Below are 25542 nucleotides of genomic sequence, written 5' to 3' on the forward strand. Positions count from 1 at the left end.
GGTTGCTGCTGCTGCTGCTGCTGCCGCCCCCGGCCCGCCCCCGCCCCGCCGCCGCCTGCCAATGGCTCGGCGGCCTCAGCCCGGCCTGCCCCCGCCAGCCCCGCCCGGGCTGCCCGGAGATTGGGGGGGGGGAATAGGGGGAAAAGGAGGGTTTAGGGGGATGTGGGGGGTATGGGAGGAGGGTTTAGGGGGATGTGGAGGGGTATGGGGGGAGTGGGAAGTCGTGGGGGGGTATGGGGGGGGTGTGAGGGGGGCGTGGAGGGGGTGTGGGGGGTGTATGTGGGGGTATTGGGGGTGGGAGGGGGGCGTGGAGGGGATGTAGGGGGTGTAAGGGGGGGATGAGGGGATGTGGGAGGTCGTGGGGGGTTATGGGGGTGTGAGGGGGGCGTGGGGGGGATGTGGAGGGGTATGGGGGGCTGTGGGGGGGTGGGAGGTGTGTATGGGGATGTGGGGGGGTATGTGGGTGTACAGGGGTGTGTGTGGGGTGATGGGGGGCTGTGAGGGGAGTTATGGGGGTTATGGGGGGTATAGGGGTGTGTTTTGGGGGGCTGAGCGCCTGCGTTAGGCTCGCCGCGGTGATGCGCCGTCCGGCCGCCGCTATTTTGGGAGCCCGCCGTGCTTGGCCAGCCCCCGGCGGCAGGAGGAGGAGGAGGAGGAGGAAGAGGAGGAAGAGGAGGGAGGAAGGAGAAGCTCGGTGCGGGATGGAGCCGGCGGGGGGCGAGCGGTGGCCCCGGGCACAGCGCGCTGCGGTGCCGCAGGCGGCCGGGGGCTGCCCGGGGGTCGGGGCCAGCAGAAGCCGGGCCGGGGGCTGCTGGAGGCGGGGGGGCATTGGCCGGGAGCCAGGGGCAGCTCCGTGTCTGTCTGTGTGTCTGTCTGTGTGTCTGTGCGGCCGGGTCCCTTTCGGATGCAGCGATCTCCCCCTGCCGGGCTCCGCTCCCAGCGCTGGGGACTTAAAAAAAAGAGTAAATGCACCCAGGCGGCGTCAGCCCGCTGCTGGGGGATGCTGAGCTCGAGGCAAAATGATGAGCTTTGTCTGTAAGCCTGCGCCCACAGAAGCAGAGATGGGTCCTTGGCTTAGCAGCACGCAGCTTCACAGAGATGTCACCAGATTTTGTCGTGCCCACAGATCGGATTTACAAAACAAGTACCAGGGTACACCTTAGAAGGCTTCTGCCAAAACCTGGCAGGCTGGATTTTTGCGATTTTAATAAAAAATGCATCCCGTGGTTAAAAAAAATATTGCTTTTATTTCAAAGTTTGCAATGCGATGTTATTTCACAGGAAGATGTTGAATGTATGGTTTGTATGTGTAAAGTCTGTAGAGTTAGGAAACCTCATTACCACAGTTACTCCGTGCTTCCAGAGACCTTGGGGAACAAGATCACCGGTGCGTGTGTTAACTGTAAGATCTATCATTTACTGCCGCACAGCACGAAGCCCTAATCCTATGGATTGTGTAAGAAGCAGGCAGCCTCTTCCAGAGTCCCGAATGACGTAAGGCTTGCTGTAGCATCAGGGCCCAGAACAGGAGCTTATTGCTGCAGTGCCTCCCTGTGATCAAGATGAGGTCACAGGAACAGAAAATATTCCTGAAGTCAGTACAAGTGTAGGACACAGCATCTGCGTGCATCACATAGTACCTTTGCAGACTGTAGACTCTAGATGATATTATAATCACACGTTAATAGGTCTGAATTTCTATTGATTTTCTTTTGGAACTGTCTTTAGGAACACTCTTTCTTTTTTAAAAGCCTTAATGCTGACCATTATCTGCCTATTTTTTTTTCATAGTCTGCATTTATCATCCTTTGGCACCACCTCACTGCTATTTATACCTGTAACAACTGCTGGTTGTCCTTGTCTCTTCTAACTCGTTCCTCAGCTCCTGATGTTTCCTAGGGGAGAGGTGGGTGACTGAAATGTCATTTCCCTTAGAAGGAGAAAAGCTCAACCTCTTTCAGGCCTCTGTGACCCAGTAGATGCAATGTTCAAATTGCATTCATTAGGAACTTTGTGGTTCATGCTTTTAAGCGACATATTCAACCCCCAGAAACACATGCCTTCCTTGTGGGACCAAACCTCTTCTCTGCTTTTTTGTCTCTGACACATTGTCATTGACTTAAAAGAAGCATATGGACTCCCTAAAGAAAATGCCTCCAGCTAGTATGAACTGCTGGATAGGTGGACTGATGTTCAGCTGAGCAAACAGGCTGGCTTTGCTTAGCTGTGGTGCCCTGGGAGGTCTGATGTTCTCCTGTTCATTCAGGAAGAGGCAGCTATGAATTTACAGATCACAGTCCGCATTATGGTTGACACCAAGGTAGCTTTTTTACTCAATCCAGGAGCTGAGGAGCTTTATACTGGGCCTCCACAGTTATGAGGGATACAGGAAAGACCAAAGCTACCAAAAACACATCTGTTCTTCAGAATTGATGATCCATTCGATTAGTAGAAATCCATCATCATCTCTGCTTTATCTGGGATGGATGAAGAACCAACAGAGCTGGCTGGACACAACTGCCCCAGCTCTTGGAGCAGCCACCTGCAGCAGAAGGCTGGATGATGGCTCGGTAGGTAAAGGCACTAACATCCAAGGCAACCCTAGCACACCGCTTGTTTAAAATGCTGCTGCTCCGTGCCCTACACATCCTCCACCAGTGGGATGTGGGACGTGTGTCCATGCTGGGCTGTCCTAGAAGCATGTGGAGCTTCGATGTGCACACAACCTCACCAGTTTCTGTTGTCTTGATGATAACCTCTGGAAGTTACCCTGAAATTAGCAAAGGGTTTGACTTGTAGCGTTGTAATGAAGAACTGCACTCAGATGGCAGTCTGGGGGGGTGTCTAAGAAGGGTCCACTTCTTACCCCTTCTCAGAGGAAGGAGTGCCCTGCCCGCCCTGCTGTTCACCAGTGCAATTTGTTAACTTTCCATCGCCGTGGGCCCTCCTCTGCGAGAAGCAGCCTTACAGCAGCACGCTGCCAGCCGCAGGCCGGAGACTTTTGCCATCAAATCGTTTCAGCCCGGGTCAGACCTGATGTTCACCTTCTTGTCACACACACACGCTGCGTACCTTATCCCCAGCTTCCAAAATAACGCTGCCAAGCGTCCTGCACCCTCTGTAACAAATAACCGTGACACAGAATCGGCACCACGGGGGCTCAACACCACAGGACCCGGCACCACAGGGACCCCGCCGCCATTTCCTCGCCGCTCGGGGGGCGCCTTCCCCGGCAGCCGCCTCCCGCCCGCCCTTCCCCGCCGCGGGGCTGGCGGAGCCGTGGCCCGGCCCCCGTGGCACCTCCCAGCGCCCTGCCCCGAGCCTTCCCCGCCGCCCGTTGCCTCCCTCCGGCCGGCATTTCCTCGGGCGAGCCATGGCCGCGCAGGGCGGCCGGGGGAAGGCGGCAGCCACCGCCGCCGCGGGGGGCTCTGCGGCGGGGCCGCCCGCAGCCTGTGGGGACGCGGCGCTGTGGTAACTCCCCTTCCTCCTCCTTCCCTCCTTCCTTCCCTTTCTCTCCGGGCCGCGGCGGGCGGGGAACGTTGCGGGGACAGCGGCAGGAACGGCCGCAGGGCCGCGGTTTGGGCGGGGAGGCGGCCGGGGAGGGCTGCGGGGAGCGGCCCCCTCAGGAGCGGCCCCCTCAGGAGCTGCCGCCGCCCCCTGGGGCCTGCCTCGCAGCCCCGTTATTTGCGCTCGCCTTCGTTTGGTCGGTGGCTGAAACGGCGTGGAAAAAACAAACAAACAAACAAACAAAAAACAAAACCGCAGCGGATGCAGCTCTGGTGGCTCTGCCTGAGGCTGGGTTAGCTCCTTGTGGGGAGGGGACCGAGGGTTGGGGGCGAGAGGGCACGGAAAGTTGTGGGTGCCCCTGGGTGCCTCAGGGTGCCCCTGGGTGCCCCAGGAGAAGCTGCCCTTCTGGGTCCGGAGCGTGGCACTGTTCACAAAGCAGCGATTTTTGCCTCTGGCAAAGCTGTAGGAGCTAACCCAGGTGTGCCGAGCTGCGGCATCGATATTTCACGCGCTCATCTTCGGTGATAGCCTAGCGCACCCCCAACTTGTTGACACCAACAAACGTCAGTGAAGAGAGGGGTGAGCATCCCTCTGGGAAGGGAAAACACCTGGCTTTTTATGCCGTAACATTTTCAAGCTGCAGTCTGTCATAATCCTTTCTGTTATTTATTCAATATGGTTTTTTAGCACCTTGCAACGATCGGTGCGCTGCTAACAACTTTCTGGCTTTTGTTCTAGAAGTACTGCGGATCAGCCCGGCATGGAGGGAACCCGGCAGACCAGGATTTGTCGCCCACACAAGATAAGTGAATCCTCAAAGGTCTGTGTGTTTTCTTGTTGCATACTGAAAAACAAATTGCAAAAATAAACAAGAGTGGTGAAAGGTTCTCTGTTAGATGGCCAGTTTTGGAGGAAGGCGAATATTCGGAGCTTTTAAAAGCAGGTATAAAAACCCTGGTCTACCTGCAGCCGTATTTTTGAAATAAGAAGTTGCTACCTAGTGATTAAAAAAAAAAAAAGGCAGCAGCAAATGGGCATCTGCTCATCATGACTCATAACTTAAAAAAGAAACCCACATCATCACAGCACAGTATTTTCTCTACACCAAAACTTCAGTCATTAAAAGAGAGGTGTTTATTTTAGGAATTTTACATATTGATAAATCTCTTAAAATCAAAGCTAGTTATAGGAGCAAAGCTAGGATTGCTTTTCAGATTTAATCTATGTTTTGTAGAAATCAGCAGCCTTGATCCCATAAGCAGTAGCAATTCTGGTGAACTCAGGATATTCTCTTGGATTTGTGAGGCTAATTTTCTTCGTAAGGGGTCTCTGAAAAATACTGTGGTCCCAATTGGGAATCCACAGAAGGCCATCATAAGTGACCCTTCATCCAGAATTAGGGTGATGGCCTGAGCTTTAAAAAATGTTAATATAAGCAGTAATTGTGATGTTCACTTTATTTCATACCAGTGACACCTGCTCTTCAGCTCTAGTGTGAGCACTAGGTTACAGGTGCTGCAAAGAACGAACCTGGTGCTACCAAGAGTTGCTAGAATAGCTGAGTTTCAGTGCCAGTATCTGTCTTATCAAAGTTGAATGAGACAGATCTCCTTTTCTTCTGCTTCCCTGGGAGCAGTGGTACTGCATTAACAATCTGAAAGAAATTGGATCTTTGAATCCAAAAGAAGTTAAAATTTTAAAAGCAATAATAATAAATGATAAAAGGTAAACAGAACTAATTTTTAAAAGCATCCCTAGCAGTATAGTCTTTCCCTGAGTGCTGGTCCTGTCTGCCATTTAAGTGGTTTATTCTGAATGTTAATAGTAATTCATCACATTAAAAATTAATTAACTTGACAGCATTGTTTTATTTTCTTGCTAAGACAGCAGCTGTCACTATCTGTTAAACTTAGAGTTACTAGATAATACTGAAGCTGTTCTACGGAGTATAAATAGCTTGAGAAAGCTGTTTGTGTTTAATATAAAAATTGTCTTGGTTTTGGAATGTGCAGCTATCAGCTTATGTTATTTGCTCGCTGAACGAAGGAACGTGCTAAGTGGCTGAAATATGCTAATGTATTCCGAGTCCATCCAGTGCCATGCGTAGTCTTAAGCTTGATTTCTGAAGTAGCAGCAGTTCTGCATGGCAACAAGGATTTGAGGAGTACAAGTTGTTATATGTATTTGTGGTCAGGATTATGCTGCTGACTCCACAGCCAGTTAGGTAAACAGGGATCTCTGGCAGCTCTTCGGGCTGGTGTAATCTTGTTATGCACGATGGTGGTATCAGGGGATATTAGAGAGAGATCAGCCACTTACAAGGACAAGAGGGAAGATGTTTTTGGTTTAATATAATGACTTTGCCCTATGAGTCAGGCTTGGAATAGGGTGCTATGAGATGTCAGTTAGTGTCTGTTGTCCTCTCCTTTATCGCAGTTGCCACAAACGTACGGTTTGTCCTCTGCCACGTTTATTCATCTTCCCACCTCCTCCACTCATGGGCTCTGCTTGGGCTACTGTGTGGCATCTTCATTTCTCAAGCTAAGAAAAATGAAGATAAAAACTTTACAGTCCTTAAAACCCATACTTTTCTCTGTTACTTCTCTCTGGCAAGTTTATTATTCAGTGGAGGTTACTTTGTTGTCTATGCCCTAATTTCAGGGCATATGATGAGGCAGACTAAAGAGTTTTGGCCCAGGAAACTTAAAATTATTGAAGCCTCTTCAGTTGTATCGGTTTAATTCTGTGTACTTGCGTGTACAAAGTTAGGCCAGCAGAAGGCTTTTTGGCAGCTTGGTCTCCATTGTTTAGAAAAGAGCATAAGCAAAACTAAAGAGAAGCCACTTGGATATCACAGTAAGAGCACCCATTTGGGAAGCTACATCTGATAAAACTTCCTTTCTAGTCGGCGTCTAAACAGAGAAGCAGGCAGAGGCCCAGATGCATGCTGCACTTCCTCCTGACTCGAAGTGTCAACAAATACAGCGTGATTATTAAGCGGCCCTGCAGTTTTCCAGTTTGGTGGAAAATGCAAATTCCTGTGTAAATGTTAAGTAGGTTTTTTGTTGTTTTTGGGGTGGGGAACAGGACTAGCTTTAAGGTGAGAAAGCATAAGCTCTCAGGGAACAATCATGTCCTCTGCAGGTCCTTTCTGAGCCTGCCAGGTGTACAAAGGGCTGTTTTTTTTTTTTCTACAAATTCAGAACCTGATCCTCAAAGTAAATGAACAGGCTCAGTTTTGTTATGGAAGCCTGCTTCTGTAATGCATCGTGTTGTGGAAGCTTGTCTTGCTGAATGGAAATGTTTCTGCACTGGCTGAACCTTCTCTGTTGCAGCACATTTGGTTATTAATTTGGGTCTGATCGTTGGCAGACTGCCTGGCAGTATACTACCAGCTGCTAAAAGGCAGACGTGGGAGGTCAGGCTCTCAAAATTGGTATTAGCTCTGGGTGATTGGCTGCCATCATGTCTGGACAGTGGTGAGCTGTGCACGTTAATCCTGGTTATCTGGTTGTATAAAAGTACAATTACCAAATTATTAAACCCAGAGTGTGTATCTAGAGTGAGGTTGCGTGCAGGGGAAAAAAAAATTGGCTCTAGGACTTGAACTTTTCTCATCCAGGTGGGTAGAGAAGTTGTCTCACCATGATTTAACCAAGCCATTAATGGCTTAGCCAGACAGAAATCATCATGTGCTTTCTGCTCAGGAAGCTGGGAACGCCAAGGATATTTAGGACTTCTAAAGCAGTAAGGGAGGAGCAGCAGTCTGGGAAAGGAAAGGCTGAATGTCTGGGAGGCTTGAAGAGACCTCAGGCCATCTGTGTGTCTGTTTCCAGTACGGATATGGACTGAGGCCCCTTTTCGGGGTGTTACTTCTAGGAGTGCAGTCTGAAGGTATAGAACTGGGCAAGATTCAGAGTCCTACAACCAGAGCTGTTTAAAGCCACTGTTGGTACAATATAAAGGTGTGCTTCCTTTCCACCCCCTTTGGTTTCTTCTGCATGTTCTTACAGGCTCTGCAGCTCTGTCTGTTTTGGATTTGGTAATTAAAGTTATGTATTTGCATTTAACTTAACCTGGCTTTTAGTAAGAGAGATCACAAGGTAACTGACTGTACCATAGAGCATTCCATTCCCTCTGTAGGATGGTCCTAAAAGTGGTGTTGCTTGACATGCCGGAGCAAACAGCCCCTTCGATAAATGCTGTGCAGGACATTCAAAGGGTAACAGGACGTCTCCCTTTTGGTGGTTCTTAAGGCTGGTAACATGAGTCTGTGAGAAAGGAGGGACCACTGGCTGCCTCAGAAGCTCCATGGCACGTACAGAGCTAGGGGGAAGAATGCCTGGACCAGAATGGTCCCAGAAGGGCACTCAACAGACGGATTCCAAAGGCATTTTCCCTTGTCTTTAAAAGAAAAATATTTAGTTGCATTTGTTAAAACAAAAACTACCTTGGCTTCTGGAAGCGCATAGTAGTCTTATGGGGATAAGTCGTCCACATGTGTGGCTTAGCACATAAATAAACAGCTATTATTTCTGAATGCAGTGTGTGTGTCTGGAATAATATGGAAAGAAAGAGAGGACTTTTACCATAACGAGTTCACCAATGCACAGTTCTGAAAAGATTTAGGAGGGGGTAGCTGTCAAGAAAGCACTAACGTGGGCTGAATGAAAACTTGGCGTGTTGCTCTGCGTGTGTCTCCCACTCCAGATACTTAGCAAGCAGCTTAGTTGTGAAGAAGTCATTTGGGGGACAAGAAAGAAAGGAAATGTCAGCAAGATGTCTGAGAGACAATGAGTGGAAGAGTTTCAGAAAACTCGGCCTGTATAAATCATCAGGGAGGAGGTTTGGATTCAGTGTGGTGGAGGAAGTAGGAGTGAATTATATCAAAAATGGGTAGTAGGAAGTGGGAAGATTCTGCTTAGGCTGTTCAAAGTAAAGGTGAGGAGCTTGGGCTGGTAATATGTTGTGTGCCAATTGCTTCAAATCAGAATTTGTTATTTGTGTACAACATAACTTTTTCTTCTGTTTGAATATATCTAAGGGGAAAACGCTTTGCAAACACTGATTTTTATCTTGGTGAAGACAACATGTGGTACTCCTGTGTGTTTATTCCAGGTGTACAGATGGGACGACCACTCTAGTCTGGTCCTTCAGAGTCTGAATGAGCAGAGGCACCGAGGCCTCTTCTGCGATATTGTCCTTGTGGTGGATGAGCAGAGGGTCCCTGCCCATCGGAACCTCCTCGCTGTTTGCAGTGACTACTTCAACTCCATGTTCACCATTGGCATGCGAGAAGCCCATCAAAAAGAAGTTGAGCTCTTTGGAGCCTCTTACATCGGTCTGAAGGCAGTGGTGGACTTCCTTTATGGCAGTGAGCTCTCTTTAGATGGAGGCAACATCGATTACGTGCTGGAAACAGCTCACCTGCTGCAGATCTGGAAGGTGGTTGACTTCTGCTGTGAGTACCTTGAGAATGAAGTCAGCGAGGAGAACTACCTGTACCTGCAGGAGCTCGCCTCTATCTACAACCTGAAGCGCCTTGACTCCTACATCGATTCCTTCATCCTGCAGAACTTCGGCACGCTGTCCTTCACCCCAGACTTCCTGCAGAACATTTCCCTGCAGAAATTGTGCCAGTACCTGGACAGCAGCAACGTGCAGCAGGAGTGTGAGCATGACTTGCTGCAGGCTGCCTTGCAGTGGCTTACCCAGTACCCGGAAAGGGAGAACGAGGCTTACCAGGTTCTGGATAACATCCACTTCCCCCTGATACCTAAAAGCGATCTCCTCCACCGCGTCAAGCCCGCCGTGTGCTCTCTCCTTCCCAAAGAAGCAAACTGTGAGGGGTTTATAGAGGAGGCAGTGAACTACCACAACAATGTCACCGCTCAGCCAGTGCTGCAAAACAAGCGGACGGCTCTGCGGACCTGCGAGGAGAGGCTGCTCTTTGTGGGCGGGGAGGTTTCCGAGCGGTGCCTGGAACTGAGTGACGATACCTGCTTCCTGGATGTGCGAAAGGGGCAGTGGGTAGCAGAGACCCCTCTCCCAGCCAGGAGAAGTCACCACTGCGTTGCAGTCCTGGGAGGCTTCATCTTCATAGCCGGGGGCAGCTTTTCAAGGGACAACGGAGGGGATGCAGCTTCAAATCTCCTTTATAGGTATGATCCCCGCTGTAACCAGTGGATAAAGGTGAGACTTAAGCTGTATTATTTCTCTGCCTAAAGTTGTTGATGTTTAGGGTGTTTTCTTCCTTTTTGATGGAAGGGAAGGGCTGGCGTGTAGGTATAGCTAACGGGCAGCAACACTTGCAAACAGAAAATTGAGTTACCTAAGTGGAGAAGCAGCTACTTCAATCTCTTGTGGGGATGCTTAAGTTATGCACGCAGCACGAGAGTTTGGGAGAGATTTTCAGCATCACTTGGGAAGTGGGCGTCTGAACTGTAAAACTCCTGGCCAACCTCCACCTGCAACCCTTTAAATTACTTCTGGGAATAGTGCTAATGTGAACCTGGAGGTGATTGTTTAGTTCATCTTTCCCAAGCAGTAGCTTACATAATTAAATCAAAAATGGGTCTAATGCAAAAGGAAAATGTCTCTGACATTTGTGAAGCGTCTCTGTGCTCTGTCTTAGAACAGGTTATTCACTTACCACTTACAGTCCTGCCGTAAAACCCTGCAGCCCGTGCAGGACCTGTAAAATATTATATTGTTCCTACGTTTCCAGCCAATCATCCTGTGCAGTTCAGTTGTGGTTTTGATTGCTTCCAATGTACATTACTTGCCAAGTTTTGGAAGGTGGTCTGTGTAACGCTGAGACATTTATAGAGTGTCCTGGCTCTCAGATGCTTTCTCTTGTCCCCTTTTTTGACAAGGGGTGCTATGAAACATGCTTCTGCAGGAAAAACAACAGTATTTTGTGAATATGATAGATAAAAACGAGTAGCTCAAATAATAAACAGGAAGAAGCAACTATCCTATCCTCAGACATGAATATACGTCAAGTCGGCTTGCTTTCCAGATGCTTGAAGATGTCAACGTGTTGTTTTTTGACAGGTTGCCTCCATGAGACAGCGTCGTGTAGATTTCTACCTGGGAGCCATTGGCGACATGCTGGTAGCCGTTGGTGGCAGGAATGAAAACGGGGCGCTTTCTTCTGTGGAGACCTACAGCCCCCAGAAGGATTCGTGGTCCTACATAGCAGGCTTGCCGAGGTAACGGGGGCATTTGGAAAGGTGTTTGAGAACTGGCAGTGGCGGGAGCTTGGTGACTTAGCTGATGAATGGGTATCCCTCGGAGGGAAGTAAGGAGAAATGTTGTCAGCATCGTGTTATCAGCAAGTAACAAACCGTATCAGCAGGGGTTATTTGAGCAGCCATCTCTTCCAGGCAGTGCGCTTCGTGTCAGCTTGACTGGGTTTAATTTCTGTCCTGAGGTACATCTGAAGGATGGAACGGAAGAGACCTTGAAATTTCTCCATGCTGTTCTCAAAATATTTTCCCTGAGGTCACTCGGAGTTGTGTCTTTTCAGAGGCACTGTTGAGATGGTGATCCAAGGCTTTTGTAATTTATTTGGCCTTGCGTTGTCACCTCGGTGTGATCGTTATTCTGTAAGGTGTTTTTGTCTGTTTGGCTGCTTAGGTTGGCTTTTGCAAGTGAATCCTGTTTACCTGTCTTGCAAATACCACATAACCCCAGCGAATGTGCCCTGTCCAAAAATGCAGTCAGGGTTAAAACGTAGCTGCTCTGCTTCAGAGAGGCTTTGGTACTGCAGCTCCTGCTGTAAGTGACAGCAGCCCAGGATATTGCTCCTATCTTGAATCAACATCTGAGTGGTAAAAATGGTGTGACAGAGTTCCATGTGCAAACAGCTCTTCAGATTCTGTAATATTTTAATCTTGAAAATGACAGGGACATTGGCTATACGGATGGTATTTGCATCATGCCTGCAACTTCAGCAGCACTGCTTGCTTTCTTGTCAGGATCGCTGACGAGATGCTTGCAGTGTGATTTTAGAGTTCGGGGCTTTTTCCCTCGTTCCCTTAGCTGCAGAGCCACAGGCAGCCAGTGAGGGCACAGAAGCCTGCTGCCCAGTTCTATTTTGGGCAGGTGCTGCAATGCGAGGCTGAGCCAGGCTAACAGCTGGGCTCGAGTGCTCTTAAGAAGCAGGATGCTTTTTCTTTCTGCTCACACAGGCAGATCTAACAGTCGAGGCTAAACGCCACGCTCTTTCCAGGGAAGCTGTGTATGACAGAATCTTTTGTTCCTAAGCCCTTCTGTTAATTGGGATGGGCTGTGAGAGCCTGGTAACAACTCACAGAAATTGTAGCACAGCTTTTTTGGTAGCATTTTCAAAGAAATGTGGATGTGACCTGACTGATTTCTATGTTGCTAGAAAAAACACTCACTTTAGAACAGGTAAGGATATCTTTTTCCCAGTGTATAAATGGTCCTGGGGAAGCTCGTGTGGCTGGCCCGAGCTGGCCAGGCTGCTGGCTGTCTGAAAAGGGGCAGTCTCACCTCTGTGTTCCTTCCAAAATCTTGGTGTTGGCTTTGGGAATTTTGCAGCTGCAGCAGTTATAAATGAACTTTGCTTTCTCAGTGTGTGAATTTTTCATTAAATTGCCCAGCTGATCCACTCAGATTGGCAAAAGTTCCCCTGCATAGACCCCACTTATGTTGGATCACCTGATTTAAACTGCAGAGCTAGGCTGTAGTACAGCAACTATTTTTAATTACTGCTGCATCCCAAAGAAATGGTTTTGTGTCCTCTCTTCCTGCCTGCTCTGTCTGGGTCCTGTGCTCAGTCCCCTGTGCCAGCTCAGGTGTTTGTGCAGCTGCACAGGGAACTGTTTGGTTTCCCAATTTCCCATGTAGCAGCTCTCTTGCATGTTAATATGGCTTAAGTTAGATTTTAATGGACACTTAGAGAGGGCTGAAAATCTAAATGTACTCTCCTGTTTGAGAGTTTTTCTGTCAGGCAATACAATGTTAGCAACCACTGCTCTTCTACACAGCAGGAATAAAGTGGCAAGAACTTCATGCAGGTTGCAAAAGGCAAAAATCAGCATAAAGGTGAGCAACAAAAAAGAAGCGTTTCGAAACAGAAAGACAAGCAAATGCTGCTGGAGCTCGGAGAGGTGTGGCTGGCTGCTGGAAGGGGTCTGGGCAGTCCTTTGCTGATGTACTTCAGCTGTATTTGCTGAGAGCAGTGGAAGGATGAGAGAGAATTCTGTGCTCTGCTCAGAATTGGAGAAAACACACTGGTTTTGCTTCTGGGTGCTACTGTCTTCCCTTCAGCACGTTCTCAATATGATTTCTCTTTTCCTTCCCATCATATGATTTTGTTCCTCAATTTTTTTTTTAACCCAAAGGACATCTTGGTCAGGGACTTCTAATAAGGGCATGTAGTGATAGGACAGGGGGTAATGACTTCAAGCTGAAAGAGGGTAGATTTAGGTTAGGTGTTAGGAAGAAACTCTTTACTCTGAGGGTGGTGAGGCTCAGGCTACCCAGAAGCAGTGGCTGCCCCAGCCCTGGCAGCGCCCAAGGCCAGGCTGGATGAAGTTTGGGCAGCCTGGGCTGGGGCAGGGATCCCTGCCCGTGATAGAGGGGTAGAACTGAGGATCTTTAAGGTCCCTTCCAACCCAAACCATTCTGTGATCTTCCCCAGCTGAGATCTAAGTGAGTCTTTTCTCCTTGCATAGAGGAACTTAGAGGTTCCAGTCCTCTGCATCCCAATTGTCTGATCAGGCAACACGTCTTTATACAGCCTTTTGGTTTCCTGCGTTCTTCTGTCATCTTCCCTTTGAAGAGAACATGTGCAGCTTTTTGTCCTCTTAGGTGCATGGCCACCAGAAGCAGGCACCCTGCCCACGGCTCTGGATTTTTTTTCTCTGGCTGTGCTAAGCCAAGGAGTAGTTTTCCAGGCAGTTGCTGGAGCAAAAGGCTCCTGTTAAGTCATTCTAGGGAGTTGTCTTACATAGTTTGGTTTGAGCTGCGTGGTGTTGGACTCTCAGAGGTTACATTTGTTAAAGATTCTACTCTGAGCATGCAGAAAAGGTTTAATGATTTTTTTCCAAGGGTTATAGCTTGCCTTGGGTGGGAAGATTCTCAGGGGAACAGTGATGGTTGCAGCCTTGACACAGAGCCCTCCTGTCCACTGCCTGATTCTGCATCCACGGAGCTGTACACAGGAACAGAAATGCTCATCTGAGGAAGAGCTTTTCAGGCTCTTTTTCTCCCTCTTTTCTTCCTCCCTGCCCCGACAGGGCCAAAATACCATGTTGTTTCCCTGACCAAATTCTTGGAAGGAGCTGAGCTGTTGGGACTGAAGCAGTGCTGTCTTACCGGAGAGGAAAGCACAGCATCTTGGGGCAGATGCTTAACGTGGAAAACTTTAGCTAAGCCAACTCAACGACACACACAGTCCAAGTCTGCTACAAGTGAGACCTGGTCGAAGTCTGCTAAAAGCGTTTTGCTCATTAGGGCCTTGGCTGTGCAATACTTTTCCCATTCTTAGGAGACGTCCTCTCTTTTTTAGCCACTTTCCCAGGCTCGTTGGGAGCAGTTGCTGCCGTAGTTTCTAGCCCGGAAGGGAACAGCAGTGAGTCCAGGTTTGGCTGAGCAGAAGTTTGTGCAACGTATTCTTGAGCAGACCTTGAAAAAGCCTGCTGCAGACATCAGTGAAATTAATGGAGTGGCCCTAGGTGAAAGTTTGGCAGAACAACTGACGGCAGCTGCGTAAGGAAATGTGTTGCAGCAGGTTAACAAACGATGGTATCTGCTCTGCTAGTCGTGTCACGAATAATCTCGCTGGGTTGCAACAGGTGGACATCGGGATTCTGAGCAAGCCCAGCTTGCCAGGACTTTGCTTGGAACTGGGGATTCCCAAAGCTTTATCGGGCTGGGCCACGTGTGGCATTTCTTCTGCTTAAGAAAATAAATCCCAGATACTCTGGGGCTCACTGAATGGTGTCCCTGTGACAGAAGCTGTAATTTTTGCAGCATTATGTCTGGGAAAGTAATTCAAAATTGGCAGTTGACTCTAATAGATATTCTGAACTGAAACCTCGTTCTCCTTAATGCCTTTATCTAGTATTTTTTTTGGCCACTCCTGTAGCTGCTGCTGCCAAAATGCTCCTTGCTTTCTGTCAGTGGGTTTCTGGACCTGTGGTATTGACACATCCTGTTCTGTTGCAGGTTTGGAAATGCTGCTGTTCAAACCACAGGGCTTATCTAGAGGATTCTTACTGATTTTTTTTCAATTTGCACACTATATTTTGTGCAGTTTTCTGTTAATGTGAAGCCAGCTATGTGCAGTCGTGGATGGGCTTTTCAGAAATGAGGCTGAGTGAAACACCTCTCGCCTGTTTCACCAGGTGATCTCCCTGTATTGGAAAACAACAACTTGATGGGCAATTTTGTGCTCCAGATATGATTGCCTCTTTCCAATTGCTGTCATAGCTATTGCTGTTCGCTGGACATACCCATTGATTGAGGGGGAAAAAGAAAAGCATCGGGGCTTTTTCTGAGGCTGTTTATGCTAGGCTGTTTGTGCTTGAGAGGGAGTGCCTATTGCTTGCTTATGTGGAGAGAATTCTCTTTCCTGGTAGCGGAGGAAAATATTTAGTCTACTTCTCTAAATGTCACTGGAGTTTTTCATAACTTATGCTTTATGTTGGTGGTGGGAGTGGTTTTTGTTGTTGTTTTTGCTAGTTTTCAAGCGTTGTCCATCCTTACTTCCCAGATAAGTACTCTACCTTTTAAGACCCCTTGCTGTGTACATAAAGAAGCAAAGACAACCTGCCTGTGTGCCTCTGCAGACTTATGCTCCCAGTTCTCGTCCCTAAGGGACCACAAACAAGGTAGAGCAGCATCTCTCTACGCTACACCTGCCACAGCATTTCTGGCAGGTGCCAAAACAGGCAGGCACGTGCTCAGGGAATTTCACGTCAAACAGGCACACCAGGCATGAGTTACATTCTTCCACGGGTAGGCAGATTGTGAGCTGTGGAATTTCTGAGTTGCCTTTTTGGTTAAGATTTCATAACTATGCCTTAGTCCTTTTAGTTTTTGTTGTTGTTGTTGTTGTTGTTTTTTTTTCCATTTTCTGAGTGGCTAAGAAGCAGCATAAGTTGTCTCTTCAAGGTCTCCAGGGATGGTGCTCAGCCCCTGTAGCTGCAATGCCTGTCCTGGCCACTCAGCGTTCTTAGGCCAAGTGTGTCAAGGTTTTTTTCTGTTTCTTGTAGCAGGAGCTTGTTAAAATATCTGATTCAGACACTGGTCAAGGATCAGAAGCCTTGGTAGGCATACAGGATAATAAACATCTTAGCTTTTCTCAGAAGTATCATGCTTTCAGGGTAAATGTGGGTTTTCTTTCTATTCCACCTTTTCTCCTGGCACAAAAGTGCTTGGCACTTCTTTGTTGAAGCAGTTATGATACAGTTTGTGTAGCTGAGATGAACTATTACAGTACGAAATGAAAACAGCTTAAGGTTCTATCCACATTGAGTTTTGAGCGTGTTCAGGCACAGTTCAAAAGCATTCCAGGCTCTAGTAATGCTAACGTAGGTTTCTCTGCCATAGAGGTTGAGTTGTTGAATCCTTGACTACAAAGGATGGTAGCAGAGGCTCAGGAGCGCAGCATGAAGTGTATGTTGCTCTGCAGCCCTGTGGGTATTAAATTGTTTGGGCTCTTTGTGTCAATGTGTGAGCCAGTTTGCTGTGGCTGGTGCTATTCCTTTTAAAAAGGAGAAAAAAAGGCATGTGCAGGAAGGGTATCTTCAAGGAGGCCAAGGTTGTTCCTTCCCTTAGTGTTCCAAGAGCTCAAAAGGTCTCAGTCAGAAATACCCTAGTGTGAAGTTAACAGCCGCAACAATTAGGTTTGTAGTGCCTTTATTATATATCGAAGAGGTTTTCTCTCTGCCCTGTGGAAACGGCATGCATGAAGTTGGCTTCTGCCATCTCATTTTGTCTTATTTGAAATGTGATCTCTGCTTAAAGTCTGTTCCTTTGTCATGGGGTGACCAGAGAAGTTATCACCTGTGTAGCAGAAGTGGTAGAGCAAGTGGATGGCACACAAAAAGGACACTGTGTGTATCATGACCGTAAATACCTGGTGCTCTGAACACTGGTGGGCAAGAAACACGATTCATGACCCTTGAAGCTGTGAAAGGGGACGGCAACAGTGGTTTTGTTGCTGTTTTTTCTTGGTTAATGGCTACCGGTAAGTCTGAGAGGTGTCATGATTATTTCCTCTTTCTGTCATAGAACCCCTTGCTGAGATGTGGATTTTTTCCTCTCTGGCACTCTCAGACTGATCCAACCCAAGCACTGGAGCAGGAAAATGGGAGTGGAGGCCATGGCACCTCCGGGTTACCTCTGTTCTGTGACACACTGCAGAGGATGTGCCTTAAAAACTGGTTGTCATACCTTAGCTCTCTGTAGCGACCAGGTATGAAGAGGATGCCTTAAAAAGTGGTTGTCAAACCTTCACACTCTGCAGAGCAGCGTGAAGCAGCGTGAATAAGAGTAGTTACTGGGTAACTAAGCAGCTTAGGAATTCTTCTGTCTGTAGTTACTGTTTATTTCTCTTCTTTAGTACCAGTCCTTGTTGAATGCTCGTGTATTTGGATGAAATCCACCAGCACTAAGTCAGATTGTTTCTGTTGCCTGTCCCAGGTTTACCTATGGCCACGCCGGCACAGTCTACAAGGAATTTGTGTACATTTCGGGAGGCCACGACTACCAGATTGGCCCCTACAGAAAAAATCTGCTGTGTTACGATTACCGCACGGATGTTTGGGAGGAGAAGAGGCCGATGATCACTGCCCGGGGCTGGCACAGCATGTGCACCTTGCAGGACAGCATCTACTCCATCGGTGGCAGCGACGACAACATAGAAACCATGGCCCGTTTTGACATCTTGAGCGTGGAGTCCTACAGCCCGCAGTGTAACCAGTGGACCAGAGTTGCTCCTCTGCTGCAAGCTAACAGTGAGTCGGGGGTGGCTGTTTGGGAAGGCAAAATTTATATACTTGGAGGCTACAGCTGGGAAGAAACGGTCTTCTCCAAGACGGTCCAGGTTTATGATAAGGAGAAAAATAAGTGGTACAAAGGAACTGATCTACCCAAAGCGATCGCTGGTGTGTCCGCGTGCGTCTGTGCGTTGAAACCCAAAACAGAGGACAAAAAGAAAAAGACAAAAACAAAAAAGCATCAAGATCGAGGAAGATGACTACTTCTGGATAACCACCCTTTGGTGGTGGACCCCGAAAGAACCTTGTATTTATCATTTCTTTCTAACCTTGATTCTTTATTCTTCTTTTTAAATGGGGGGGTGGGAGGGGAAGACATCTTCTGAAGCCTCAGATATGTACAGTTGAATGTGCTTTTTGGATTAAGCTCATGTTTAAGGCAAAAAAAAAACAAAAAAGACCAAAAAGTCCCTCCTACTGTATAAGGGATGGCGTGGCAAAAGAGGTTATGCTGATCTCCTGAATGTTAAGGATTAGGCTTTTACATCTGTGGTTCATGGCATTTCCACACACGTCATATTATCTTGACATTTTTAAAATAAGATTGAATCTTTGGCTGAGATGATAATGTCAAGGGTGAGGAGGGGCAGAGTAGTAAGCGATCGGTTGGAAGTTACAGAGCGTTTCAAAGGAACTTGGAAGGAACTGCTCTGAAAAAATGAAACATCTTTGATGTTGTAAGTCTTGAATTTTTGTAACATTAAAGTCCATTTCCAATACGTCCTTGAGTTGTTAGTATCAGATTTCTGGAACATGTGAGTGTTCAAAGGAAATATTCTTCAGGTGAATGCAGGTCAGATCAGCTCAGAGCACAAGAAACTCCACTGTGCTCTTAAGATCAAGAGGGTCTTATTTATTGTGTGGCCAGAGAATAGCTGGGGCTTATTTGGGCTCGGACTGATAGCGTGGTGAGCTTTGAAATCTAGGGGGCAACGTGACTTTTGTATCCCTCGTTGCAACACTTTCCGTATGTAGACACAATAGCGAGAATTTTTTAGGTTTTAAAATGTGCCCTGGAAAGAGGGAGAGGAACCCCTTTAAAGAAGTTGAAACAAGATTTGAGGATGTGGATGGAAACAGCACGGTTTGCTTTGAGCTTCAAAGCAGACGGAACCGATAGAGCTCGCTATGAGTTTGGGGTTTGCTTTTAATGGGGTACAGAGGGTAGGGAAATGGCAGGAGGATCCTTTAGCTAAGTGTGAAGCAAGAGTATGTCCTTCCCCAGCCCTGCCCAGCTGTACAAGCTGGGATTTGCTTCATTTAACTTGGACCTCGCAGAGGTCACAGCTGCTAGCCAGTGGGAGCAGGGGCCCGTACTGGACTTGTCTGCTGTCAAGCAGCAGATTAACCAGGATGATTAATTGGGGCTCAGCAATCCTGAGGAAGAGCAACTCACTTTCTACCTGAGCTAGTCGCTCCTGCTTTCCTCCTTTTTCAAATTCAGATTGGCTTCTCACGAGAGTAGCCTTTTCTAATGGGTTTTGTGGGAACCCCAGGCCATCAGGTATACGACAGAGCCCTTCCCAGCGAGGTGGGTTCCAAAGGAAGAAATCTAAAATATGCTCAGGACCATGCTTGGGATCCAGACAGCAGGACCAAACTAAAATCTGCTAGATCCTGTGTCACACTATCCTCTGCATACCAAGTAAAGAGATTTCTGCCCCAAGTGTTGGTTCACCCTCTACAAACACAGCTGATTCTGCTGCAGATATTAAAATTCCCCGACTGTCTGGCCAGCTTGCAGGCATTCACCCTGGGGCGTTTTACAAACGCACGTCTTGTTCACAACGAGTCAATCACCAGCAATCTGATACAACCACTTCAGTTACTGTAATAATGCCAGGCCACAGATTTAAGATTCCCCCTTCCCCAAAATAAGTTTTTAGAAAGTTTTTAAAAACTTTTATACTTTTTTATAATGCATTTTGCTAACTCCAGTCTCTTGTTTGCCATATATTATATTATTTACTACAGAGGCTACCGCTCCATTCTTGTGGCCCCGTTGTTGCTGTCAGGAACTCCTAATTTGATGGATCTTTTAGTCTTTGTGTAGTTGGTTGGGATGTAGTGCAGCTGTTAGAGCAGCATTTGCATTCCCAGCATTGTCAGGCAGTCAGCTATAATTGTAACTAGCGGACGGCCTCTGCACTGACAGCCCAGCTCGCCAGACACGCTAATAAACACGGTTTATTTTCAGCTATTGGGGATCTGCTGAGTGGTTTGATTTAAAGTTCTGCTGGGGAACAATTGATTGTAGTTATTCCTTATTTTCTCAGTCCTTCTTGCACCTCTCTCCTGCGCGCCATAGCCCCGTATTTCACATTTGCCCCTTTTTCCACCTGGTGTACATATGGCTGATACCTTGCTAATATCCTGCTACCCTCCCAATTTTTTTTTTAAGGTTGTATTTTTTTTTTTTTTATTTTGGCAACTATTTACCTCATTAATTGGAAAACACTAAGAGAACATTTTTGCACTTACCATCATTTGAACCTCTTGTAATGCAGAGAAGTCTCACGTTGCAAGAACCTATTTGTGTTGGAAGAGGTACCTCTGAACAAACTTCAAGTGCAAGGAAGTCACAGGTGTCTTCTTCAGTGCTAAGAAATGATTTAAAAAAAGAGTTGAAATGAATTTTGGGAAACTCCTTAAGTTTTTTTTTTAAAAAAAAAAAGCTGAAGGAATTGGTCTCATTTGCATTAATGGATTTGTTTTAAAGCTTTTGTACACTGCATGAGGTAATTGATATTCATTTTTTTAATCCTAAAAATTAAAATTGAAAAAAAAAATTTGGTTATGACAAACTCGTTAACGAGTTGGTTTTTGTTTGTTTTTTTTATATCTGAAATCCTTGCTATGTTGACTGACAGCTACTTAACTTTTTGGGACATTTTCATGTGTAAGTGTAAAACAAATTTCAAAGACTCGCTTTGTTTTTATTAATGGGTTACTTGTTACTATATTTCCTCCTTCCCTCCCTACCCCCTTTTCATTAAATGTGTTTATGTATTACATTAATGCCTGGAACAAATAAATCCAGTTTAGAATATTATATTCATCACTGCCTGATTTGTGTATTAGTTTAACTGATGTCTTCCTTATTGAGAAATTGGAAAGAAGTAATTTTATAATTATTTTAGGTGGCATTGATCATGATGGAAATGTTACAAAAGGCAGAAGCTAAACATAGTGATTTTCAAGGGTTTAATGGGGAGTAGGTAAACACAGTTAGGACTTCATAATATGAAACTTAATCACACAGGCAAAATATAACCTCAGTTCTCAACAAAGTAAGCTTCATTTTTCACAGTCCAGTTATCATCCTTCCAAAACCAAAGGCTATGTGAGTGTGTGACATCTCTGCCATTATTAGAGGCCACCAGGGTATTGTACCTGTTGTTGCTGTAAGCTTTTTTCCATTATTTAAGCAACAGATGATTGCCATTTGCACCTCCGAGTCCCGGGGCAGTGAGCACTGCCAAAAGCCCCCTCTGGGTGCCCCGGCCGTGGCTCAGCATCGCTCACAGGGCAGTGGCATATTAGGCAGCAGCAGGTCCAAAACAGCTTCATGAAATCAGGGTGCTGCAATTTAGCAAAAACAAAAGGGAGGAGAGGTGTGAGGGATGTCTGCTTCGATTCTTACAGCCCAGACAGGCCTGTCTGGGAGCAATGAGGGTGAAGGGAACAGGGAGCAGGCGCCTCCCTCCGCTCTCTGCACTTACAGGGTCAGCCCAGCACCTGTGCATTCCTCAGCCTTCATCCCCACGCTTCGTACAGTGCTTTGCTTCTTGTCAGGAAGCGCAGCTCTCTTCCTGCCCTGGGGAGAAATAGCTGCTGCTCTACCTCATTTCCAAAAAGGCTCCTGCTGCCAAATTCTGCGGAAAGCTCGTTTTACCTGACACAGCTACCAATAACTGCAGCTCCTCTCGTCCCACACTTGCACCGTGCGTGCGCCTCGGCATCGGCACATCGGGGAGCTGCGCCTCTACCGCTAGCGTTAGATAACCCAAATCCCTTGAGACGCCCCGAGGAAAAATTACACCACAGCGTGAGATGCGGTTGTTTTGAAGGCTTGAGAAAGAAGCAGGAAATATTTTTGTTTTCAGGTTGAAGTCTTAAATTAAGAATAATGGGCCTGAGTGTCTGCCTTTTCTCTGTGAGAGATCAGACCGCTTTCTTCCAGACGCTGGTGGTTTCTGTGTGCTCCTCAGGATTCAGTATTCTTGAGTGACAGCAAAGGGTCTCACCTCTAGAGAATTTAGAGGAAGAAATTAGCCTTTAGTACTGTTTCAGAGAAGTGCTTTAACTCGCAGAAAAAAATCTGGATTCCAGTTGTGATTCTTAACTTGCTGATACATCCTAAAGATCTCAGCAGTAAGTTTCAATGGAAGAAGAGGTGGCACAACCAATCTTGCATGTTATTTTGTTTCAGAGCTGATTATGGCTTCATGAACTTACGGCTTCGGGTTGTCTTTGGACCCTGTGGTCAGTGCAGGTGCGCCCCCAGCCCGGGTGGCAATGCAAGTTCGAGTGTACACAAGCTCCAGCTCCTTACGGTTCCTTCTCCCTTCTGGCAACTCCCTGACTGATGAGAGACGCAGCCCAGTAGCAGGTTTCTGATACCAAATGTTTTATTTAGCATCGCATGGCCTTTCTCTGAAGCTCTGGATAGCTTTGGGAGAAAAATACCAAAATACACCTTTGTTTTTTATCATGATGAGTTAGTTCAGTGACAACAGAATGTGAACGGAAGGTGAGAGAGACTTGCAGGTTCTTTTGAGATTGCAGCCCTGAAATGTACAGTTGCATGAGAGATGGCTCGTGTTTGAGATAAGGTTGGAAAAGGCACAGATAATTCAGCCAAAGGGTCTGCGTAGATAATTGAAACGCTAAGTATGTGGAGTCAAGCATCCACATGATCTATTAGAGACCTGTCCAGGCTTGAAATTTGTTGCAGGCTAACTTGAACTAGTTCACACTAAAGTGCCTTCCGTCAACAAATTAAACGTATTTTTCACAGCTTTTCAGAAAGTTTAGGAATAGAAAATCGGGTTTTCGTTAATCTATTTTGGAATAAAATACCTCCTATCGGTGTCCTGTGCTGCTCCACCTGTACAACCGTTCCAGCTGCTCCCTTGACTTCCTTTGGTAAATCCAGGATGCCTGGTGCTGGCCTGTGCAGTTTAGGTCACGGAAAGGTCAGAGCTTACGATCGTTCAGCACAGGTTTCAGCTCTGAAAGTCTGAGGCTTTGGGAAAAGCCCCGGGAGCAACTATCCAGCAGAACACTGTCCGCTGTGCAAGCAGCTGTCCAAGAGGGATTTCACAACGAGGACCTAAGCAAGTCTTAGACACGACTGCTTCTTTTAAGTGCTTTATGGCGTGTGTCTGGGTAGATGGAACTAAAAGAGCTTCCTTCCCTATGCTGTTTCTGTGCCACTGCAGGCACGAAGCTGGTACCAGTATGGTCCCTTAGACTCCTGATGCTTTACTATTTCTGATTTTTCTTTAAACACACAGCAGCCACCCCAGCTTTGTGTCTTAGTCCCCTCAACACATTGTGTTGAGTTTTTTTTTTTTAATTTCCAGTTGAATCCTATTACCAGAATAACTGGAGGAATAGCAAAGCCTTTATTGTACCTAGAAACTACTGGGATGAAAGCTCTCGATCTCCAAAGGAAAGTCTCTAGAGCTTCTAAAGCTCTTAGCACTACAGGGGAGCTTTACATGGACATCAGTCAACCTTCCACAGCGATCAACTAACTCATGCAGCACTCCAGGAAGATGTTCAGTCCCTGAAAGAATGGATGTGCGGGTCCCATCAGGTGCTTCAGTGTGGAGAAGTCAGATGTGCAAATCCTTCACCTCCTGGGCACTGTCATGTGCACAGGTCTTTTGATCCTGTGAAGTCATGAGGAGTAAGGAATGGGAGAATAAGCCATTCCCAAGCATTTACGGTAGGGTAAGAACAATTCCAGCAGTTAGTGAGAGGAAGGCGACCTGGAGTACTTTATTCAGGTCTCCAGCTAATGTTAGACGATTCTTTCTGATTTACACAGCCATAGCCTTCATTTGTTCTTGATAATGCAGAACTGAGGATGAAACTCTTTGCAGGTAGAAATTTCTTTCTAAGCATGCTATTACCATAGAGCTTACAAAACTTACATTATTACAAAACATCGTGGTGAAGTTGTAACAGTCTTTACAATGAAACTCTACTAAGACAGGATAAAATTGAAGGTGTTTTAGATGTTGCTGAAGTGTGAGACAGCAACATCCTTTCTGCCCACGGGTTGGTTTCCATCATCAGCTATGGCTTTCAGCAGTACTGGTATGTGAAGTAACTGGTTTCCAGATGGGAAGCTCTATGCGTGTTTGTATTTTCAGCCATTTGAAAGGGCAACCTTTCCAGCAAAAAGTCGGTTTACTTAAGCAGTGTTGTGGGCAGAGGGAAATTTTGCCTTCAGATGGATGAGCCGCTTCAGGGTTTTCACTCCATTATTTACCTTGTAAATTAGGTTCTAGAAGGGAGAGAGGGTTTCAGATATTTGAAATGCTATATGCAAAAACCCTATACATTTCTCTCCCTTTTTTGTTTTTCTATTTTAATATTAAACAGCCATTTTCACTGCCGGTTCTCTGCCTTAGGACAGAAGAGCAACACTTGCTAGAAACAAAAGAAAGGGAGTGGCAGCAGGGTGTGTCGACTAAAAGGCCAAAAGCCGATACAGAAAATCATCTACTGCTCCTCACATTACTGTCACGAGCACAGACAAAGTGTTGCAGTTCATAAAATGAAAGGCAAATGTCCTTATCCGATAATGCGGTGGGTGAAGTCTTTGTGTTTCCAGTGAACATCCTCTTTGAGCTGCCAAACTCAGTTACTCCCTTTTCTTCTCTTCAACTTTCAGGCATGCTAAATTTCTTCCTAATGCTTCCTCCCCAACTGAAGCAGACTTTTGCAGTCCTGCAATTTAAGGAAAAAATTACGGAGCGTATCAGTGATTAATTCGATGGGCTCTTGCATGGGGGGTTCAGCATCCACTCATGACTCAGCCCTCCCAAAATCATGAGATTGGCTTAGTCACTTATTTTTACTTTCTTTCCCCAAACACGTGCTGCCCTCATTTCCCTTCTCACTACTCGGGAGCAAGGCTTTTCGCTGCCAGATCCCTCGGCCCTTGCATCTTCGAGTGGTGGCTGCCTCCAGCCTACCTGCTGGGGTGACATCATGCACGTGGCCTTTGGCAAGAACCCCAGTGGGTTACAGATCATAGAACCATAGAATTGTAGAATCACAGATTCATTAGGGTTGGAAAAGACCTCTGAGATCATCTGCCCCAACCATCCGCCTACTACCAACAGCACCCACTGAGCCATGTCCTGTGTGGGGCAGCCCGGCAGCTCACATCCCCCTGGTTTTTCAGCAGCAGGGTGGCGGAGGACCCTGCTGCCTCTCTTGGGTCACCCAGCAGGGATGGATGTTGGCTCCTTCCCACACGGAGATGAGCTGAGGGCTGCCCATGAGGGGCTCACCCCTCATGAGGCGCTCATCCCCTCATGCTGATCTCCCCACAGCCGCTCTAAACCACTCCAGAGCAGGATGAGAACCTTTCTAGCATCCCCCCACCGCCTCAACCTGCCTCCCCCCATCCCCCTACCCCCAAAACGTCCATCAGGCGGCTTCCTTCCCCCCCTAAAACCCCCAAACTCCTTCAGCACCCCCCTCCTCCATCCCCCTCAGGGCCGCCCCCTCCCTCCGCAGGCGCAGAGGCGCCACCACCCCCCCTCCCCTCCCCTTCCCTCCCGCCCCGCCACAGGAGCCGCTGCGCACGCGCAGTGCGCGCCGCCCGCCCGCCCGCTGCGTGCGGAGCGAGAAGATGGCGGCGGCGGGGGCAGCGGCGTGAGGCGCACGGCGGACGCCGAGCTCCCCGGGGGCGCCATGGCGCTCAACAGCGCCCAGGTGAGCTCAGCGCGGCCCTCCGGGGCAGGCCGAG

General features: G+C 47.4%; 2 protein-coding genes across 2 annotated transcripts in view; both read left to right on the plus strand.

Annotated features, from left to right (window-relative positions):
- The first annotated feature begins 3413 nt into the window (after positions 1–3413).
- Positions 3414–17829, plus strand: KLHL36 (kelch like family member 36). The gene is made up of 5 exons (XM_032195721.1): positions 3414–3471; positions 4246–4327; positions 8626–9699; positions 10564–10721; positions 17191–17829. Exons 2-5 carry the CDS (start codon positions 4268–4270, stop codon positions 17744–17746), a joined length of 1848 nt encoding a protein of 615 aa, XP_032051612.1. The 5' UTR covers positions 3414–3471; positions 4246–4267; the 3' UTR covers positions 17747–17829.
- A 7589-nt stretch (positions 17830–25418) lies between these two features.
- Positions 25419–25542, plus strand: part of USP10 (ubiquitin specific peptidase 10) — a 50116-nt gene continuing 49992 nt past the window's right edge. Inside the window, exon 1 of the mRNA XM_032195496.1 lies at positions 25419–25508. Within this exon, the coding sequence (XP_032051387.1) occupies positions 25488–25508 (21 nt within the window). The 5' untranslated portion in view covers positions 25419–25487. The remainder of the gene's footprint in view (positions 25509–25542) is intronic.

This window comes from Aythya fuligula, chromosome 12, assembly GCF_009819795.1.
Source record: "Aythya fuligula isolate bAytFul2 chromosome 12, bAytFul2.pri, whole genome shotgun sequence".
Classification (NCBI taxonomy): domain Eukaryota; kingdom Metazoa; phylum Chordata; class Aves; order Anseriformes; family Anatidae; genus Aythya; species Aythya fuligula.